Source organism: Micrasema longulum, unplaced genomic scaffold (assembly GCF_059751315.1).
Source record: "Micrasema longulum isolate JH-2025_06_02 unplaced genomic scaffold, ASM5975131v1 h1tg001606l, whole genome shotgun sequence".
NCBI lineage: Eukaryota > Metazoa > Arthropoda > Insecta > Trichoptera > Brachycentridae > Micrasema > Micrasema longulum.
Genome location: NW_028278787.1, coordinates 83272 through 101791, shown reverse-complemented (window position 1 = coordinate 101791; position 18520 = coordinate 83272). Strand labels below are relative to the sequence as shown.

The following is an 18520-nucleotide window of genomic DNA, read 5'->3' as shown; positions in this document are numbered from 1 at the left end:
TATACAGATTTTTATTTATCAATTAATAGTTAGCTTGTTTATACCTAAGGTATTTGGATAAACTGAAAATCTGCAAAGATTAATTTTCCAATTGCCTCCAGATGTTGATATTACAAAGCATGCATTCTCTCGGGATATGAAAATCTTACATAAACCTCTAAGGTGCGTGTATAGATACTAGGTAAATCCAGAAAATAAGTTCCGTTTCTATTTCTTGCCATCACAGGCAGTTTGGCACATGCGTAGTACTTACCCTGACCTATTGAGAAGGAGTTATGCCATTACGAGTTAGCTGACTGTTGTGTACGCTTCGTGGTGCTTTTTTGAAATGCCAATAAATTTTAAAATTCCACCGCTTGTGAGATAGGACCTCTGCTTCATTTCCTTAATGTGAAGCACATCAAACTAGCCTCGACAGATCTGTGAGGTGTATACTTAGAACATGCGATTCAATGGTCCTTACCATATACAGGTGAGACAATTCAATGAAAGTTGCGATAATGCGCACGAGGACGAATAAAGTGGGCGTCCCCCATGCTTTAAGCTTATGAAACGCTACAACGCACGCGCGAACAGCAAAGTTGCCAGACGCCAGTAGCTCTCCGAGCTTCGTTAGGGGAGGTCCTCTCACTCATTCTGCGACCGTGAGCCAATGTTTTTTTTTCATGCTTTTAGCAATAAGATTTAAAATATTATCGCTTTTGACTTTGACTGTAAATAATTTAAGCAAGTGTCTATGAATATCAATTTTTCCTATTTAAAATCCTAATGTTTGCATGTGTATCGACTACCTAGCACCGTAACGTGAGAATGTTTTTGGCACAGAGAGAGAGGGTTAAAAGGACGTTTTAAATATTTTTGAAGTGACCCAAGCAATATCGCTATTTAATTCTGCAAAATTTATTTGGCATATTTTTTGTGGCATTTTGCAATTATCTGAGTGAATTAATATGAAAACCTACAAGTAAACTAAATTAACAGTAAACATAACTAAATAACATAAGTAAACTAAATTAACAGTAAACAACTAACCTACAAGTAAAATGAAAAAAAATATGAATATAATTTATTTCGAGTGTTTCCTCATCTTGGTGATTTCACTTTCTGCGGTGAGGTCATAAAAGTAACACAAGCCGTAACGAAGACACTAGATAAACACTTAAAACCCGTTTAATTTACCTTATGGCTAATATGAATTGCATATTTTAATGGTAAAATGAAATAAAACAGTATTTTATTGACACATTTCAATTTATTTTAAAACAAAACCGTGGCACCCGTTCTGTAAATAAACTCACATACAGCGTACATCTGAGGTATGGGATTAGGACAGGAAATCTGTACCAAGTAAGAACAGCAACTATATTTATGTATGAGGATCCAACCAATTACACTGGTAGAGAAATACTGAATAGTAGAACTCTTTGTAATAGAGAAATACATAGAAAGAATTCAAGCAACGAATTTTGTTTTAAAATTTCTTAATCAAATTTTTAGCAACCAAATATCAATCAAGATAATAGTTGTGTTCCTCTTGAAACAATAGGCATACTCATGTATGGAAATAGAGTTGACTTGATGAATTTTAATACGAAACAATCAACTGACTTATTTCACAATACTGTTTATTCCGTGCATTATTTTTAAAACTTTAAGTACAGCTAAATGTGGCAAGATCAAAAAAAATATTTAGCCACAAATAGGGTTATTTATTTTTGTCATCGGCAATAATGTGAAAGGGGAAAAAAGATGGCGCAATGATCTGACAGATAACAATATTTGTTACATATATTATAAGTAATTTAATAACGATACACTTATGTATCGTTATGCTCACATAATAATATGGAATAAATGATAATTATAATTTTTTTCTTGTGACTTTGATTATCAACAGCAAAGAAGATATAACGACGAGAGAAAGTGTAAAAATGCATTAAAATTCATCAAGATACAGTAAGTTTTTATTGCATAAAACATTAAATAAAATATATTGGGTTGTATAAATATTATCAAGGTCCCAAAAATTGAAATACAGAATTCTATTTGGGAAGGTACTTCTGACTAACACTTTAATATAAATTAGTGGAATAAAAATTCTATAAAAAAACTTATTTACATTGTCAAGTTTAGGATCTGCCATTTAAATATCAATAGAGAAAATAGAAAATCTGGTTTTGCAATTGGGGGTAGAATAAATTGTGCAAACATAGCGCATTGATAAATTAGATTTTGGTAAGACCCATACTGGGTAAGAAATTTATCAACAGAAACTCACACTTTCTACACGAAATTAGAACATGTGCATTTAATTTTATCAGTAACATTATTGATATCATATTGACGAAGACAACTAAAAATTTCATGCAAAAAATATGTATCTAAATTTTACAATGGAAAATTTGAGTTGGCAAACATTAAATAATATTCTACTGTCTCTTTGTAATCGAGACCTTGGTCAATTACGTAATTAATTATTTTAGCATGAAATGTACTTTATACATGAATTTGATGAAATTTTTCAAGCAAAATAAACAGCAGCGAAAAAAATCAAATTTAAAAGTGACTGAAAGTTTTAACATAAATGTTTTTATTTAAATTATTATCATTGGGAATATTTGAAAGATTTTGTGCGTGTTTAAATTGGGTAATGGCAGTCCTGAAGTGGCAACATTTACATATCCATAGACAATGACAAAAAGTAGGTAGTATTTTGGGGGAGGGCTTAGAATAATATTTACATACTGAATAGATTATTTGTGCCATACGAACTGCTTCAAAATCCACAATCACGGGGAACTTACCTACTCTATACTGACTTTACATTCAACTTATTACTATTTTTATATAAATGGGACATCCGATGAATATAGACACTAGACACAGTACAATAAATCAAGTAGCTTTTGGAATTGCGGCGATTGAAATATATATCCATATGAATTTTCCTTCCTTAAGGATTTTATTTCTTAAATTATTAATAAATGCCAAAATTTGTCAAAATTAAAAAAAATATATATTCTGTGCCAATGATTTTGGGGTTTAGCAACAAATATGGGTTCATTAGCATCATCAATAACATCTTCAGATAATTTTAGAATTTTTTTACCGTTTATTTGTCATAATTATCCAATTATGACCATTTGGCCATGTTTATTTAAACAGTGAACATTTTCATTGGTAGTTTTTTTTTTAATGGATATTTACGTTCATCTTACAAAAACATGATTAAAGGTATTTTTTGCAACATTAAAATAATATAATAATGTTTTTTTTTTTTCTTTCTCTGAGGCCTTGTGTGTTGTTAGTTGACAGGCGCCGTGGGGTGGTTGGTTAGACGGCCAACTGTGAAACTGGCGTTGCGGGTTCGATTCCCGCCAGTTGCAAGAAAAGAATCCAAGAAAGATTTTTTTCTCAATTGGCCTGGGTGTTGTGGTGTATTTTTCATTACATTAAATGGAAGGCCATATCCCCTCTATCCCACCTGCTGACAAGCCTCAAAATAGAGGCTTAGCGGGTCATTCCTTAAAAAAAAGACAAAAGAAGAAAAGAGAAAAAGTAGCTGGTTTAGAATATAAATGTATTTCAACAGAGAGGGGAAACATGGAAAGATGGGAATATTGAAGTCAGGCATTTACAGGGTCTAAAGTCAACGGATGACAGAGTTAGGAATAGTGGAAGTTTAAAACATAGGCAGGATGTTGAATGAAAAAAACAAAGAAAACAAAGTGTAAAAATCAATAACTTCATATCAATAGCTTCCTAGTAACTTCTGGTGTACCACAGGGTGCCCACTTGGCCCCTCTTCTATTTAATCTGTTTGTTAATGATGCTGCTAATGTTTTTTCTTTTACAAAATTCTGGCTTTTTGCTGACGATAACAAGATACTTAAGCTAATTAAAAATATTGATGACTGTGTCAGACTCCAAGAAGACATAAATGCATTTCATACTTGGTGCAAAACTAATAACATGGAACTTAACATCGATAAATGCAAAATTATTTCATACCATAAATGTAAACATCCTTTTATTTTTGATTATAAACTTAATGGCCAAGTTCTTTCGATTGTCACCTCTATAAGAGATCTTGGAGTGATCCTAGATAATAAACTAACTTTTCTGGAACACTTTGATAATATAGTAAACAGATCCTTAAAAATTTTAGGCTTTATTAATAGAACTACGTCTGATTTCCAAAGTATGCTTACACTTAAAACACTTTATTGCTCTTTAGTTCGCCCTATTCTTGAATATGCATCTGTAATCTGGTCCCCTCATTATGCTGTTCATATCAAGCGCCTTGAATCAGTTCAACATCGTTTTATAAGAAAAATTGCATGGAAGATGGGATTGGAAAGAGGAGACTATTCATATTCTGATATGGAGAGGTTTTTAAGCATATCAAGTCTTGAAAAACGCAGATGCATTGCAGATATAATCTGCATGTATAAAATTATGAACTGTCTCATTGATGCCCCTGAAATTTTGCAAAAGATTCTTTTTAACGTTCCCACCCGTAGACTAAGAAATAATGAAATGCTTTTCCTCGGTCACTACAGGACCAATTATGGTGCACAGTCGCCTTTGCCCAGAATGATCAGGCGGGTGAACGATCATCAAGATCTTGATTATTATGGTGTAAGGATGTCTTTCTTTACAAATCAGCTAAAGAATCTGTATAGTTAGCCTATGCTTTTTACTTAATCTAAAAAATCTATCATCTGTCTTTGCTGCTTATTTCTGTTCCTTATATTTTTTTATTCCTTTGTAAAAATTTCTTTTAATTGTAATGTTTATAATGGACTTTGTCCGTAAATAAATAAATAAATAAATAAATGTTACGCAGTGTGTAAATCGGCCACTCTAACCAACCGATGACTGGTCATAAGCCTAGACTTCTATATTCCCTTTCTAAAAATGTTTTCCGAGACGAGAGTCTACAAACATTTAGACTATTTCGAGTACAAAATACTGTTTAGGATAATGAATATAGTCCACCAGATGTCCGCACTTGTATAAATATGATTGACATGTATTCCTAACCTAGCATACAACCGTCGGCGCAGACGTAGTAAGGTCGCCCAATATAACACAAGTCTTAGTATTTATCTGTATTGGCCAGCAACCGATAAACTTACATAGGAAACGAGACAAAATAAAGTGCCGCTTGCAGCACGCCCCTGTACTTAACCTAATAATAAATATTAACACAATACAATAATAAATACTAACACAAGTCCGCACTAAACTTGCGAATCTGCCATTTTCGCAATCACTAATACAATACATAGTAATAACCGCACCTCAAATTTACCAAATACAGCCCTCGACAATTTGAAAAGAGATAGCAAACCACGATGCACACGCAACATTCATGTGAGAAAGAGATATAAAAGTATGGAGTCCCTAATTCAATGAAGACATTGAGTTACTGGAAAAAGTCCAAAGATGTGCTGTAAAAATCCCCAATATTACTCAAAAGGACGCCCTACCACAGTAGATTAAAAGCACCAGGACTTATATCTTTGGACGGATGACAGAAAAGAGGAGACTTGACTGAAACATACAAGATACTAAATGATTATTATGACTGCCGTCCCCTGTTAGATGTATCAATTAAATCCCAACACCAATTTACGGGGTCATAACTTGAAGCTCTATTGTCCCTAATTCCATCTCAATCCCAGGAAAATCTTTCTTTCCAGCAGGGTAGTTTAATAGCAAAGTCTAGTTTTCCATTCCATTTCGGTCAACCAGATCAAAAAGCACTTGAAGGAAGAACGCAGACAAAAAGCAGTACACAAGATATAGGGGTGCGCCAGCAAAGGCTGCCCCACCGTATAAAAAACAAAATATATGTGTGTGGCCTATTACCATATCTGTCAGTGTTATTATTTATGAAGTTTAAAATTATTAAAAATGCACTTAAATTAAAGCATTTTCCCATCACATATGACGGCTTTTTTCTGTGAAGGTCCGACCGATCATGGCAAAAGTCCGTTAAAGAATGAAGGCATTTAATTACCCCTGAATTGAAATACCATCTATTACGCTCTTGTAACGTGTCTTTTTAATCATATGTTTGTAATGAATTATTTTGTGAAGTCTCGACATCAAAATTTCAACGCAGGAAAGGAAAAAGTTACCAAGTTGTCACTAGTAACTTTACAGATGGGTCAATTAAAGTTTTTTTTTTAAACTAAAAAAACTAATACATAGGTATCATTTTGAATAATACATAATTTGAATAAAATTTTAAAATACAGGTTTCTTCGTTATTTAAAAAAAAAACATCTTTGATTGGCTCTTCTGTAAAGTTGCTAAATGTCGCTTGGTAACTTTTTCCTTTCCAGCGTCGATATGTACAAGCACATTGTGAAAAATTTGCTATCTCCAAAATATTGTGGGAATCGACTATTTAGTTGACTATTTCGTACATTTAATGCATTAAATGTACCATTTTTCACATAATTTATTAAAACAATGGAAGCGCACTTATTTGTGTATGCAATCCTTAGAGTAATAACCTAATAGAGTCGCCAATACGGAGAAAAAAACATTCTATGATTATTGACCACGAAGTTAGATTACAGATTACAGCAATACAATGGGCCGGGCCGTAGGTACTTGGATTGAGAATTGCAAGTGGAAACCGAAATCGTCCATTGTACGTTTGTTGTTAAACTAAAAACCAAACTGAAAATTCAGAATGCTTTTGTTCTATGCATTAGAGCTTAAGAGCTTCTCTAGAGAATTATTACTCTGAGATGCAATCATTAATTTATGAATATAGATATGGACAGTTTAAAACTATTTATAATAAATAAGAGGCAAGTGTTTCTTGCTATCTGGTTGATGTTGATCTTTTTTTATAGATTCGCAATTTCCGCACGGACCTGATAAAATTAAAAAAATAAAGATAACACAATTCTATAATTAATAATAAATTAAATTACAATTGAAGAGCTGGGAAGAAGAGGGGTGTGAGTGACTCCAGGGCTTTTTTCACCATGTTTAAAATCCTCGATGCTTTCATTATCATCGTCTGTCAAAAATTAGTACAATCAGAAGACCACAGATGACACTAAAGTGTAAAACTCTCGTTGAGAACCCAAATAACACCTCGAATATTAGACCTAAAAATATTTCAATGTTTCCTTTCTTTTTAGACAGAAAGTATTTTCAAAACTACTTCATAAATACCCCTCTCGAGCCAGCCGTTCAATTTATTATGGTTTGTGCTAGTTTAAGTCCTCAGTTCAACTGAGGGCAATGTTACACGGTCGATATTGCAGGAACAACTTCAACTAATACCATATTGTAACATAAATATATTGTATCAAATTATGAACCTAATCAAATACAGATTTGTAGCCTACAAATTCAGACATATTGTCCACCTAAGTAGTGGTTAGGTTGTGATTGGGAAAGTAGTGGTTGGCGTGTGATTATTTTTTTTTTTAAAAAGTAGGATGGATAAAACAACTCATTTTGTCAATTTTGACTTAAATGGAACAATTATTCTTTTACTTATCATATTAAATCATTAAGCTCACATTGTTGAGCGCTGTAAATATAGCAATAGTTAGTAAAGTTGTTCCACAATAGTCCCGCTGGGTTAAATTCACACAAAAACAACAAAAATAACACAATATTCAGAAACTTAACAATGAGCAATGTACAAATTAAAATTACTAGAATTCTACTTTGTCTTAGACTAACAATAACTAAAGATAACTGACTCTGGGGTTATTTTTACATAATTATAATATACACAGGTTATTCAAAATGATTCGCTCAATTTTGTACCGCTATATCATATACTAGCTTTTTCCTCGGCTTTGCTTGCTTTTGGTTAAATTATTAGTTTTGTCATTGAACAATAAGAATTTTTCCGGTGTAGTGATATATTTTTTCGTCATAAAAAGCAGCCTGATCGATTGCCGACCCTCCAACTATCGCTATGCAAAAAATATGACAATCCGTTAGTCTATGGCGACATAGCATCGTTATTCTGTTTTAATATTAATTCATTTTTCCTCTAAGATTTTTTCTGAGGGAGCGAGATGTTTTTTCGGTATTAAAAGTAGCATGTGATACTTGTCAGCTCTTCGGCTATAACACTTCAAACAGTCCCTCCGTTGCGACGTGAAAGAAACACAAACAAACACACTTTCGCATTTACAATATTAAGTATGGATATGTGACAGAAGAACTAATACATGGATAAGATGTGTGGTCCGCAGAACCGCAAACTCTAGATGGACTAAAGTCCTGGAATGGCGACCCAGAATAGGCAGGCCTCAGGCGAGGTGGTCTGATGACATAAGACGGGTTGCAGGAAGCGGTTGGATGCGTAGTGTATGGCGCGATCATTTTAGCTTATTATCTGATGCAATTATTATTACTTCATATTTGTCACTAGATTCCAGTTTGAAATATAGACATGCAAAATTGTGCTCATCATTTTGAATAAACTTTCACAATGGAGGTATCTTTGATAAAGGTTGGAATATACAACACATACTTTTAAAATTTGTGCAAATAGTATGGGGTTCACTAATAAATATCGCATTTAGACATTTGATGCTGAAATTTCTGTTTGGTAAAATACATTAAAAACTTTAGAACGTTCCATAGGCTATGTATAATTGAGGCCTAGCATAACATAACTGAATTCCAAAACAGATTTTGAATAAATTAAAAATACACAAAAAAATTACTGAGCTGTGCAGCTACAATTTTTTTTAAGACAGCCACACACCACAATTACAATTCTATTTTTTTATTCATTTAAAAATTAAAAAGATAATAAGATCGAATGGGATCTAGCGCCCCGTCACTTACTGAAAAGGGGTGGGAATATACGCATTTGTAAATAAATACGAGCATTTTATTCTGCCCTCCCTTGTAGCGAGTGTCCGTATTTTTGTGCCAACTATGGTAGATCCGGCTCTGGATAGGCCGCATTAAAAGAAACATATTTCAGTAGTTAATTACCATAAAATTATATTGTTTTTTCACTATAATAATAATGAAACAGTTAAAATAGAGCAACAGATTTCTTAGTAAAATTACAACATAATTAAACCTCGAAAATGCTCTTGTGAAAACTTCAATATTTGAGCTTTGTTGTACATAACAGAAAATGAGCAAATTATGTCAAACAATAATCGTATTATTTCCTCAATTCCATGATTTAAAAACACATCTATTCTCGGTAAAACCGCTACAAAGTTATGAAAGTAACAGAGGTTTTTTGCTGTGCATCCATACAATTATTATCAATAATTGGTCTTAATTTTTCATTTTTCCTGTTTGACGACAAATATTATTTAAATTATGTAAGAATAACTCTAGAAATAAACATTCTTCTGCTGCCCGAATCTTAAAAATGCAATAAATATAATAAAGTACACCTTAAACTTGAAAACAAATCTTTCATTGGCTCGAGCGGTTACTTGTATTCGCAATATAGTATGTACTGACGCATCGCTAAACTTAGTATAAGAATTATCAAATAAAAGTTGGAAAACACAGGAAGGAAGATCTCGGGGACATACCATTTAGAGTAAAAAGATTTGGTCAGTTCTTTGTATAGAATAGAGTGATAGCTTACTTAAACCGACTGTTCCAAACGGAGACAAAACAACCAACGCTGAGACGATCCAATAAATCAATCATTAAATGTGCTTTTTATTTTGATTTATTTTCTGTGAATCTCTTTGTTTTTACATGAATTATTATTAAACATTGTAAGTAAACATTGAGACAGAGGATGGTCACTTGACCAGAGCACTTGCTCTGTGCAGTCAATACTGCTCTACGGGGTTGAAACACGGACTCTCAAGCTGAGCTCCGTGAACCGATTAGAGGCTTTTGTAATGTGGCTTTACCGGAGAATGCCGAGAATCCTGTAAATGTTTTGAGACGAGCCAGTACCGAAAGAGAACTACTGCCCCTGAATATGTTTTATGTTTTAATCTGTTTTAATTTGTGATGCAGTGGTTAGTGTTTCAGCCATTCGTAAAGATGTAAAGTTAATTTCTGACTTAAAAGGTGTCACTACAATGTATTAATTTACCTCTAATAAAACAATTTCACCTCTAGCCCATGAACAAAAAATGATTTATTTTCTAATTAGTTATGTCGTCAGAGCGTTGGTCAATTCTGTTACAAAAATAAAATTAGTCTCCACTTAGAAAGTCTAGGGTTATCTAGACAGATACATACATTATTAACTTCTTTAGCATAATTATACCGAAACACATAGATGAAGTGATATTATGACATTGAAAAATATGATGCAATAAGTTGAGAACATTAAAAAAAACACAATAATTATTTGAACAGTTATTCTTAAATTTACACATAATATGTAAACCCCTCTTCCACATTTAAAATAGTTTTCCATTCTTTCTTCAAACTTCTGGCAAGAAAAATAATGTATGTATTATATTTTTGTTATAGCATATTTTTTTACGCATTAAATGCATTCAATGTTAAATCTAAAATAAATAAAGATTACTGTTTTCTATAAAAAGTTGCCGAGATGTCAAAATACAATAATTTATTCTAACACTTAGAAAATTAGCTTGAAATATTAACGTTCCATTTGTATTTTTTTCTTACTTCCGTAATGATGTAAAAATTATACAAATCTTTATACAGATATACATAAAAAGGGTTACAGCTCTATCGACATTTGATAAAATATCAACAGGTGGCAGACCTGACGCTCAAAACATGTGTAAAATGGTTTTTAAAGTGATTAGTTTGACTTGCACATCCCAAAAATAAAAACTGAAATTCTCGGCAACTTCCATAGGTGACTAAGGGGAGGGTGGTTCCTGACAACAACATTATCTATTAAACATGGAATGAACAACTCCGAGGCCAGATACGATCAACTTACTCGTTACACACCCAAATTACATACAATTATTGACTTTGTTTAGTAAGAGAACAAACCGCGATGGCGTTAATCTTTATAAATAGTCTTTCAATCAAATCCGTTCCGTTTGCTTTGCTTTGCAAGAAACAATTTTATATTACATACAACACTGAATACATAATAAACGAAATGTCTTTGGATGTATTTAGAACTTTGGCATATCTTGCGACATTAGGCATACACAGGCACCCAGAATATTGCGAAATGTTGCCTCCAAATGCACGCAACATATGTACGATGTCGCGCCATTTACACGCAGATGTTCATCACGAACGATTCTGCGCAGTGGGACTCTTAAACTCGGGACTCGAAATTTCTTAAAACATCACGTTTTCTTTTGTGGTACTGGTTATTGCAAATACCATTTAGAATAGATTGGCAAAGCTTCGCCTGTTAAATGACGATGTCCATCATTGGGATTATGATCAACAATAATCAGTTATCGCATTAGCACCCGTTTCCCATCTCCTTGTCTCCGAGATCGAAGACTTTTCCGTCGTTGTCGGGGTCTCCATAGAAGTGGTTGTCCTTACTGCGGCCGGCTTCCTCCATGGAGCCGTGGACCAGCACGAGGGTGACGAGGTCCTTGTGGGACTCGAGAGCCAGCACCACGTACCGTCCTCCCGCCATCACTTCGCAAGAACTAACTCGCTCAGGGGGAGTGTACACGGATGTCAAAGTTCCTAAAACCATGAAAATAATAAAATAAAACTGAATCAGATCCAAAGAACCATTTACATCTTGGAGCCATAAAATTCAAGTCAAATAGTGTATGGCCCACGGTTGGAATACGGTATTTATTCAATAAGATTATGTCAAGACCATAGAATTAAGAACAGTCCAGAAACCGCTTACGCACATCAAACAGAAGGTGACTAAACTGCTCTTAAACGAGTAGTACTCCTCATTAATGAGTAGGTTTACGTTTTGACCCAATAGTTTCTTTGTAGACGTCGCTCAGTACGTAACTCCTGATTTGAATTCAACTATGCCGTGTTGTGACCTTTTAAAGTATCATCCAAAGACTGTCAATGACAGCTATGGATGATACTACACAGAAAAATCAATGAAATGTTTTTTTTTGGTTTACTGTCTGATTTATGATCATTTTAAAATGTCACACGATCTTATCATCTATTTGGCAAATACATATTTTTTCTCTTGAAAATAACTTACTCCGCAGAACACAACTTTTTCACTAAAACTAAAATAAATGCGTAGATCATAAGATCGCTGTTGTTGGGGATGTTTTTTTGGTGAACCGGTGTATTTATAAACAAATTTAAGTACTCTTTTAGTAGCACTGTTATATGAGGTAGTGTTTAAGATAGGTAAATGTAGGCACTTGGGTGTCACAAATAGATACATTCCTAAAAGATTTTAACCCTAAGATTTTAAGCATAGTCGGGCTAAAAAAATGTGTTACATTAACCCTCAAGTTACTGTGTGGTAACCCGAAGTTACTTTAGGTTAACCTTAAGTAACCTGATGTTAGAAAATGATCGCCAGATAATCACTGTCTCTTTTCATCTTATTAAAATTACATTTGTGTCATGCTTAGTTATCTAATTAGACTATATCTCTTTCCCTCAAATGATGTTTTATATATTTATCTCGGGGTACTTGATATTTTGTTTTTTACGGAGGTATTACTATTGTAATATTTTATTGCGTTCAAAATTATCTACCTAAACATGTGCTATAATTTTTTCCATATGTGTCAAGGTAAGTTTCTCTGAAATTCTTGGCCTGGATCCTATATACTCCAGGCACAAGAGAGTCTTGTAAACGATAACTCCATTTATGCTTTATAACAATCTTATATTAGTTCCTTTTAACAATGACGTGACTGGTAAGGAAGCTAGAAGCCGAATGATTCCGAGTGGAACCGTATGAAAACCGAATGCGCTTCGTGATCCGAACACTGGGTAGATATAGCCTCTGTGTTCCGTAATACACAGACACTACAGTTTCCAAGTCTGAAATGTTCTCACATCTGGAAAGATCATCAGACATGGCCGGGTCCCGTCCGAGAAAGGGCTCGATTGCCAAGGATGGTGTGGGGTTGGAGTGTTACCTGTGCGTAGGTCCCACAGCCTCACGGAGCGGTCCCTGCAGGCCGCATCACTGGACAGGAGAAGCCCCCCACCTGGCGCCAGGCGCAGTCGTGTCACGGCCGCCGTGTGCCCCCACAGGGTGAAGCGACAGTTACCTGAACAAAAATTGATTTTCTTTATTCATTTCAAATTAAGTTACATGTATTCAAGAACTTATTATGGCATTTTAGGCTGTGTCCGTGTTAAGTCTTATAGCTATTATTGATTAACACGGTTGATTGAACCTAGGACAAACAGAAAAAAAACAGTTTTGTGTATACAGCAATAAAGTTCTACAATTTACTTTATATGATTTAAAAGATACACAAAACATATACGCACTTAAAAAAAACTGTTCTTACAGTTGCGACCATGTGACGAGTGATATGGATGTTATATCATTGACTTTTATTAGTGTCATAATATATTATATCCTCTCATTTTTATTATTAATTATAGTTTGTAAGCGAAAAAAATGAATAAATAAATCAATAAAATAAATACCAGCACTTTTGCTGATTGGGAATGTTTTGTACAGATAAAATATGTAATGTAAAGTAAAACAATGTATTTCGTCTTAAATAAATAAATCTAATATATCTACATCTAGAAAACAGAATAGCAAAGAGAAAAAAAGCCATAAGTGCATATAATAGGTAGGGGAAAAAGTCATTATGTATTTTTCGCTTTATTTCAATGCTTTATAAAAAGTGTTACAATCATCCAATTTAAGTCAAATATGCACTGTTCTGTTCGATAACTTGTTGTCAACGAAAATCCAACTTCATGCTTCAACTTCAAAATGCCGATTCAATAAACAATATAAAGATGGTGCTTTTGGTGTAAATCAAATAAGTGCCTCACCTGTGACCAGATCCCATACCAGGATCCTGGCGTCGTCCAGACCGGATACGACGCAGCCGTCGGCGGAACTGATAGCCAGCGAGGCCGTGTCCCGTCCCGGCTTCCACTTCTTGAACAGCGTCCCGGACTGGAGGTCGTACACCACGATGAAGTTAGGAGCGGGCTCGTCCAGCTCCAGAGCCACTACGCACACGTAGGAGCCTAGAAAGTTACATTACAGAATGTAACATTATCCTCATAAAGGCACTATAATCCATTTTTATGAAACTCAGCAAATCGTGTGTTTTTTTAAATTTAAAAATGCCTATATGTCAAAATCTCGCCATTAAAAAAATTAGGTAAATAAACATCACGCAAAAGCAATTATATTCTATTCTTGATAAAAAATTAACTTAAAAGTACTACATATATTTAATCACTTTTTAAAATATATTTTTTTAAATACCATTATTTTTCGACCGGCATAACACCTTTTGAAATTTAGACTAATTCTAGGTACATTGGTATTTATATGAAGTCAAAGCATTTAAGTAAATTTTGTGTTAATGAGTTGAAGGAAATAACTATAATAACTCCCTATGTTTAAAAACATTTGGACATACTCCAAAACATTGTTGAATTTAATTTTATTATTTTCTTAAATTCTAGGTCAAGTCTCTCCAGTGATTACTGGAATTAGATTAATTAATTAAATCCAGTGATTAAAAGCATCTAAATAATTCGAATATCTTTGTTCACGCCCTTTTTAATGAATTTATATTTTATTTATAAGGATATTTTAGGTGTAAATATTTCATTTCTAAAAAATGTTTTTAGCAAAATTTTAATGCTGTCAAATGGCTCATATGAATATTACTTCACTGAATTTAACCCCATGCATGTAGCGAGTGTTTAAGCCACAGGACCCACCAAGTAACACAGTGTTTATTGACAATAAATACCTTCGTGCGTGATGGCGGCCAGAGAGGTGATGAAGTCATGGTGCGGGATGCGCAAGTCATACAGCAGCTTGCGCGAGCTCAGGTTCCACACGAGTAGTGGGAACGGCTTCTGGGTTTCGTCTCCGCACACCAGGATCCTGGGGACCAGAAGAGAACATTGTTGGCAACACATACACGGCCCAATGAAAAAAGTAAAATATAAAAGTCCCTCAATACGCAACAAGATTGAACCGACTATTTTATATTGATACAACTAGAACGAGAAATAGCCAGAGCGCAGCAATCCCGAGAATGCTATACTTTTATAATCAAGTCAATCCCGCATCCTTTAGTTCTGCTGAACAAGCAGAAAGATCGTTATCGTCGGTCTTACGTGACAGTAGGAGTCTGTAGGTGTGAAGAAGAGGCAGCTTGGATTAAGGCTCTCCTGAGGCATATGTGTCCAAGCCAGGTCCGCTGCCGCACCCTCAAAACGCTCATTATAGGAGGCTGCAGCGTCCTTCTTTGGACCACCTTATGTCTAACATTTTCCTCAGGCATTTATTCTCAAAACTTGGAAGTTTGATGTTTAGAGCTTTAGTAAAGTGCCAGGATTATACATGAGTCGAATAATTGGCATTTCATTTGACCGTATACAGACTAGAGTTCCGGATGCTGCATCGTGTTAAAAGTTACCAAACCATATTTTGCTGTCAAAGTCACTAAAAATATGAAAACCATATCTATTATTTTAGTTTCCTTTTTTTTGTGTTCATTATCTAGTTCACATAATACATCATTTGTAAAAATATCTATAATTAGAAAACTTCAATCTAACCTAACCTAATGTACTCTTGACTACACTAAAGAACATAACCTAACCTATCCTAATCCAGCACCCAAATATCTCAAAATTTCCCACAATTATTATTACAATATAACCTATAAATAGCTTACAAAATTGTTATACATTAAAATATGTAAGTATTTTCTTTAATGCTTTGTAATGTTTTCTCAAAATACAATAAATAAATAAATGATACCGACCTTCCATCTCCTGATACCAGCAAGGAGTTGAGGAATCTATCTTCTCCGGCTTTAAAGGTAGTCACACAGTCACCTGGAAACAATATATTTATGTCATTTATTGTAAAAAGTAAAAAAAGTACCTCCTTATCTTTAACATAATATTTTCTTTTCTCTTTCTTTCTTAAATTACGAGTATACAAAAATATTACACCTGTCTATTATTGGAGCAAAAAAATCATAAATTTTTCTTACCCACGAACAGCCATGCCTTTGTGGGATTTTTTGTTTACTATTTTTACTATTAATATGCCTTTCATTGCTATGTGATCATTTTTTTTTTAATCTGTTGTCCTCTTATGTATATTGTAAAAAAAATAAAATTAAAATAATACATAAATAAAATAATTTAAAAATTGCATTTATACTTATTATCACTATTATTCAGAGAATCTATACAATATACAAGAGCATTTGCATGTGAAATAAGCATTATCGACAAAATCAAGAAAGGAGTTCCGCATCGGTTTGGACATGTAGACCGAATGGACAGTGAAAGAACGGCTTAAAAGATTAACAATGCAAATGCTGATGGATGCGGAAATCGAAGAAGATTGAGAAAGAAATAGCATAACCAAATCCAGCAAATACATACATATATACCTACTACCTCACAAAACTTAACCTAACAACTTAATTTGTCAGCATGCGTCGCACTCTGAGTATAAACACAAGATGGTACATGATTACAACACCAGGTTTACTAGTATGGATGGACTAGCTTTTCCTAGATTTTGTAATAAATATGGCAAAAAGACACTGCAATACAGTTTACTTAAAATATTTAACATGTTACCAAACAATATTAAAAATACTGAGTTAAATACAGGAGTGAGACGTGTGCTCAAATTATGGCTAATCGAATTTTTCTATTTTTATTAATAATAGTTTTTAATTTTTAATGATGTAATAAAATATTTAATGTTTTTCAAGTAAAATAATAAGAATGAATAATCGAAGCAATTTATAAGAACCTGCTGACGGGTTGTATGTATACAATTCAGCAGGACTTTGATTAGGACTAACCTAACCTAACCTAACATTAGAAGGTGGGTAAATTACCTGTGTCCGTATTCATGAGGTTGACGTACATGCGGTTACGTGAGAGGCACACCAAGTGGGATGGGTCGTGGAGACCATAGAACGGCATCTTCTGGTTCATCACTCCCTTTAGGGGAGTAATAAATGTTCCCTGGAATAAAATATACATAATAATATGCTTAATTTATCTACGTAAAATAAAAGTAAAATTTTGCTCAAAAGAATTGCAAATCATTTGTCTATTAATAGTTTGCATAGTAATTGTTATTATTTTAATTTTAAGCGAGCAGCTAGCTGTTGTGCTAAAATTTATTAAATGAAAGTTAGTTTTTGGCGCAAATGAACCTTTCTTAAAACAAATCTAGTCAAACTTATTAAGACTACATGCTGAGACTAGCTTTTGCGGTAGCCTATTCCAACCATCAACAACCCTATTGCTCCGTAGTCGTTCTAGTCTTCTCCATCCTAAGACTGCTGCCTAGAAGTTGAGCATCTTATTTTAGTTTGAACGTGGAATCTGAATTTGGGCAGCCATAGTAACTGTTGAGTATTTTGTCTTTATAGAGTCCTTTCTCGCCTTTATTACAGCGTTGTGAGACCGAGAGTTTACGGACTCTGCACATACGTAAGTCATTTCGGGCTTGGCAACAGCCTTGTGGCTCGTCTTCAAACCCTTTCCAACAAGTCAATATCCTTAGCAAAATAGGGACTACATGAGGGTACTATTTGCAAACCCGGCAAAATCCATCTTTCTTTATTTTGAGCAAATCACAAAAAACTGATACAATACTTAACTTCAACTTTTTTTTAAAACTTATTTTTTAAATTTTAATCAGTAAATATTTGATATGTTATCAGTGATGACAAAAGCATGATTATGTCAAGAAACAGTAGTGGAATAATAAATTAAATTTTATACATTACCAACTTTGCAATACTCGAGCAGAGATTGCCATGTCTGCAACAAAGCCGATAATTTAGAAGTCAAGTCTTTCAAATTAAGTCGTATTTTTAACTGACAATGTTAAAATTATTGTGAAAAATTGTATTCTGAATAAGTTTCATTTAATATCTCACTTTTTTTAAATTTTGGATTTTGCCGGGTTTGCAAGTTCATATTTAATAGTTGATATTCTGAAATTTTAAAAATTATCCCGTAACTGCAATTGTAACTCTCGTGCAAAGCATCTTACTATCCAAATATCTTACCTGGTTAAGATCATACACCCTCAGTTCTCTCCTACAGAGGACCACACAGCGGAACTGGTCAATAGGGATCAAGTTGATGGGGTGAGTTACTCCCTGGAGAGTGCGGACCTTCTTGCATCTATGTGGAAACAACAACAGATTATAGTGATTGAGACTCCAGGGACCTAGTCTTGGAGGGCAATATGTATCTAGCTGAAGATGTTAAAGCACTCACTTACTTACTTAGAAACTCGGTTCTATGACCAACTAGGTTTAGGGGGTTAAATTTATATCTATAGAATCTATATACAATAGAAAAGGCATCCATAAATCTCTAACAGATCCGTCGCAATAAATACCTATACATA

At 33.8% G+C, this 18520-nt stretch overlaps 1 protein-coding gene across 1 annotated transcript in view; it reads right to left on the bottom strand.

The window, feature by feature from the left end:
- Positions 1 to 9996: 9996 nt before the first annotated feature.
- The window catches only part of LOC148274682 (NACHT domain- and WD repeat-containing protein 1), a 63143-nt gene continuing 54619 nt past the window's right edge, over positions 9997 to 18520 (bottom strand). Inside the window, exons 18-24 of the mRNA XM_088236776.1 lie at positions 18174 to 18291; positions 16986 to 17115; positions 15885 to 15957; positions 14859 to 14995; positions 13918 to 14118; positions 13035 to 13169; positions 9997 to 11640 (exon numbers count right to left, since the gene is read on the bottom strand). Coding sequence (XP_088092902.1) covers positions 11405 to 11640; positions 13035 to 13169; positions 13918 to 14118; positions 14859 to 14995; positions 15885 to 15957; positions 16986 to 17115; positions 18174 to 18291 — 1030 coding nt within the window. The 3' untranslated portion in view covers positions 9997 to 11404. The remainder of the gene's footprint in view (positions 11641 to 13034; positions 13170 to 13917; positions 14119 to 14858; positions 14996 to 15884; positions 15958 to 16985; positions 17116 to 18173; positions 18292 to 18520) is intronic.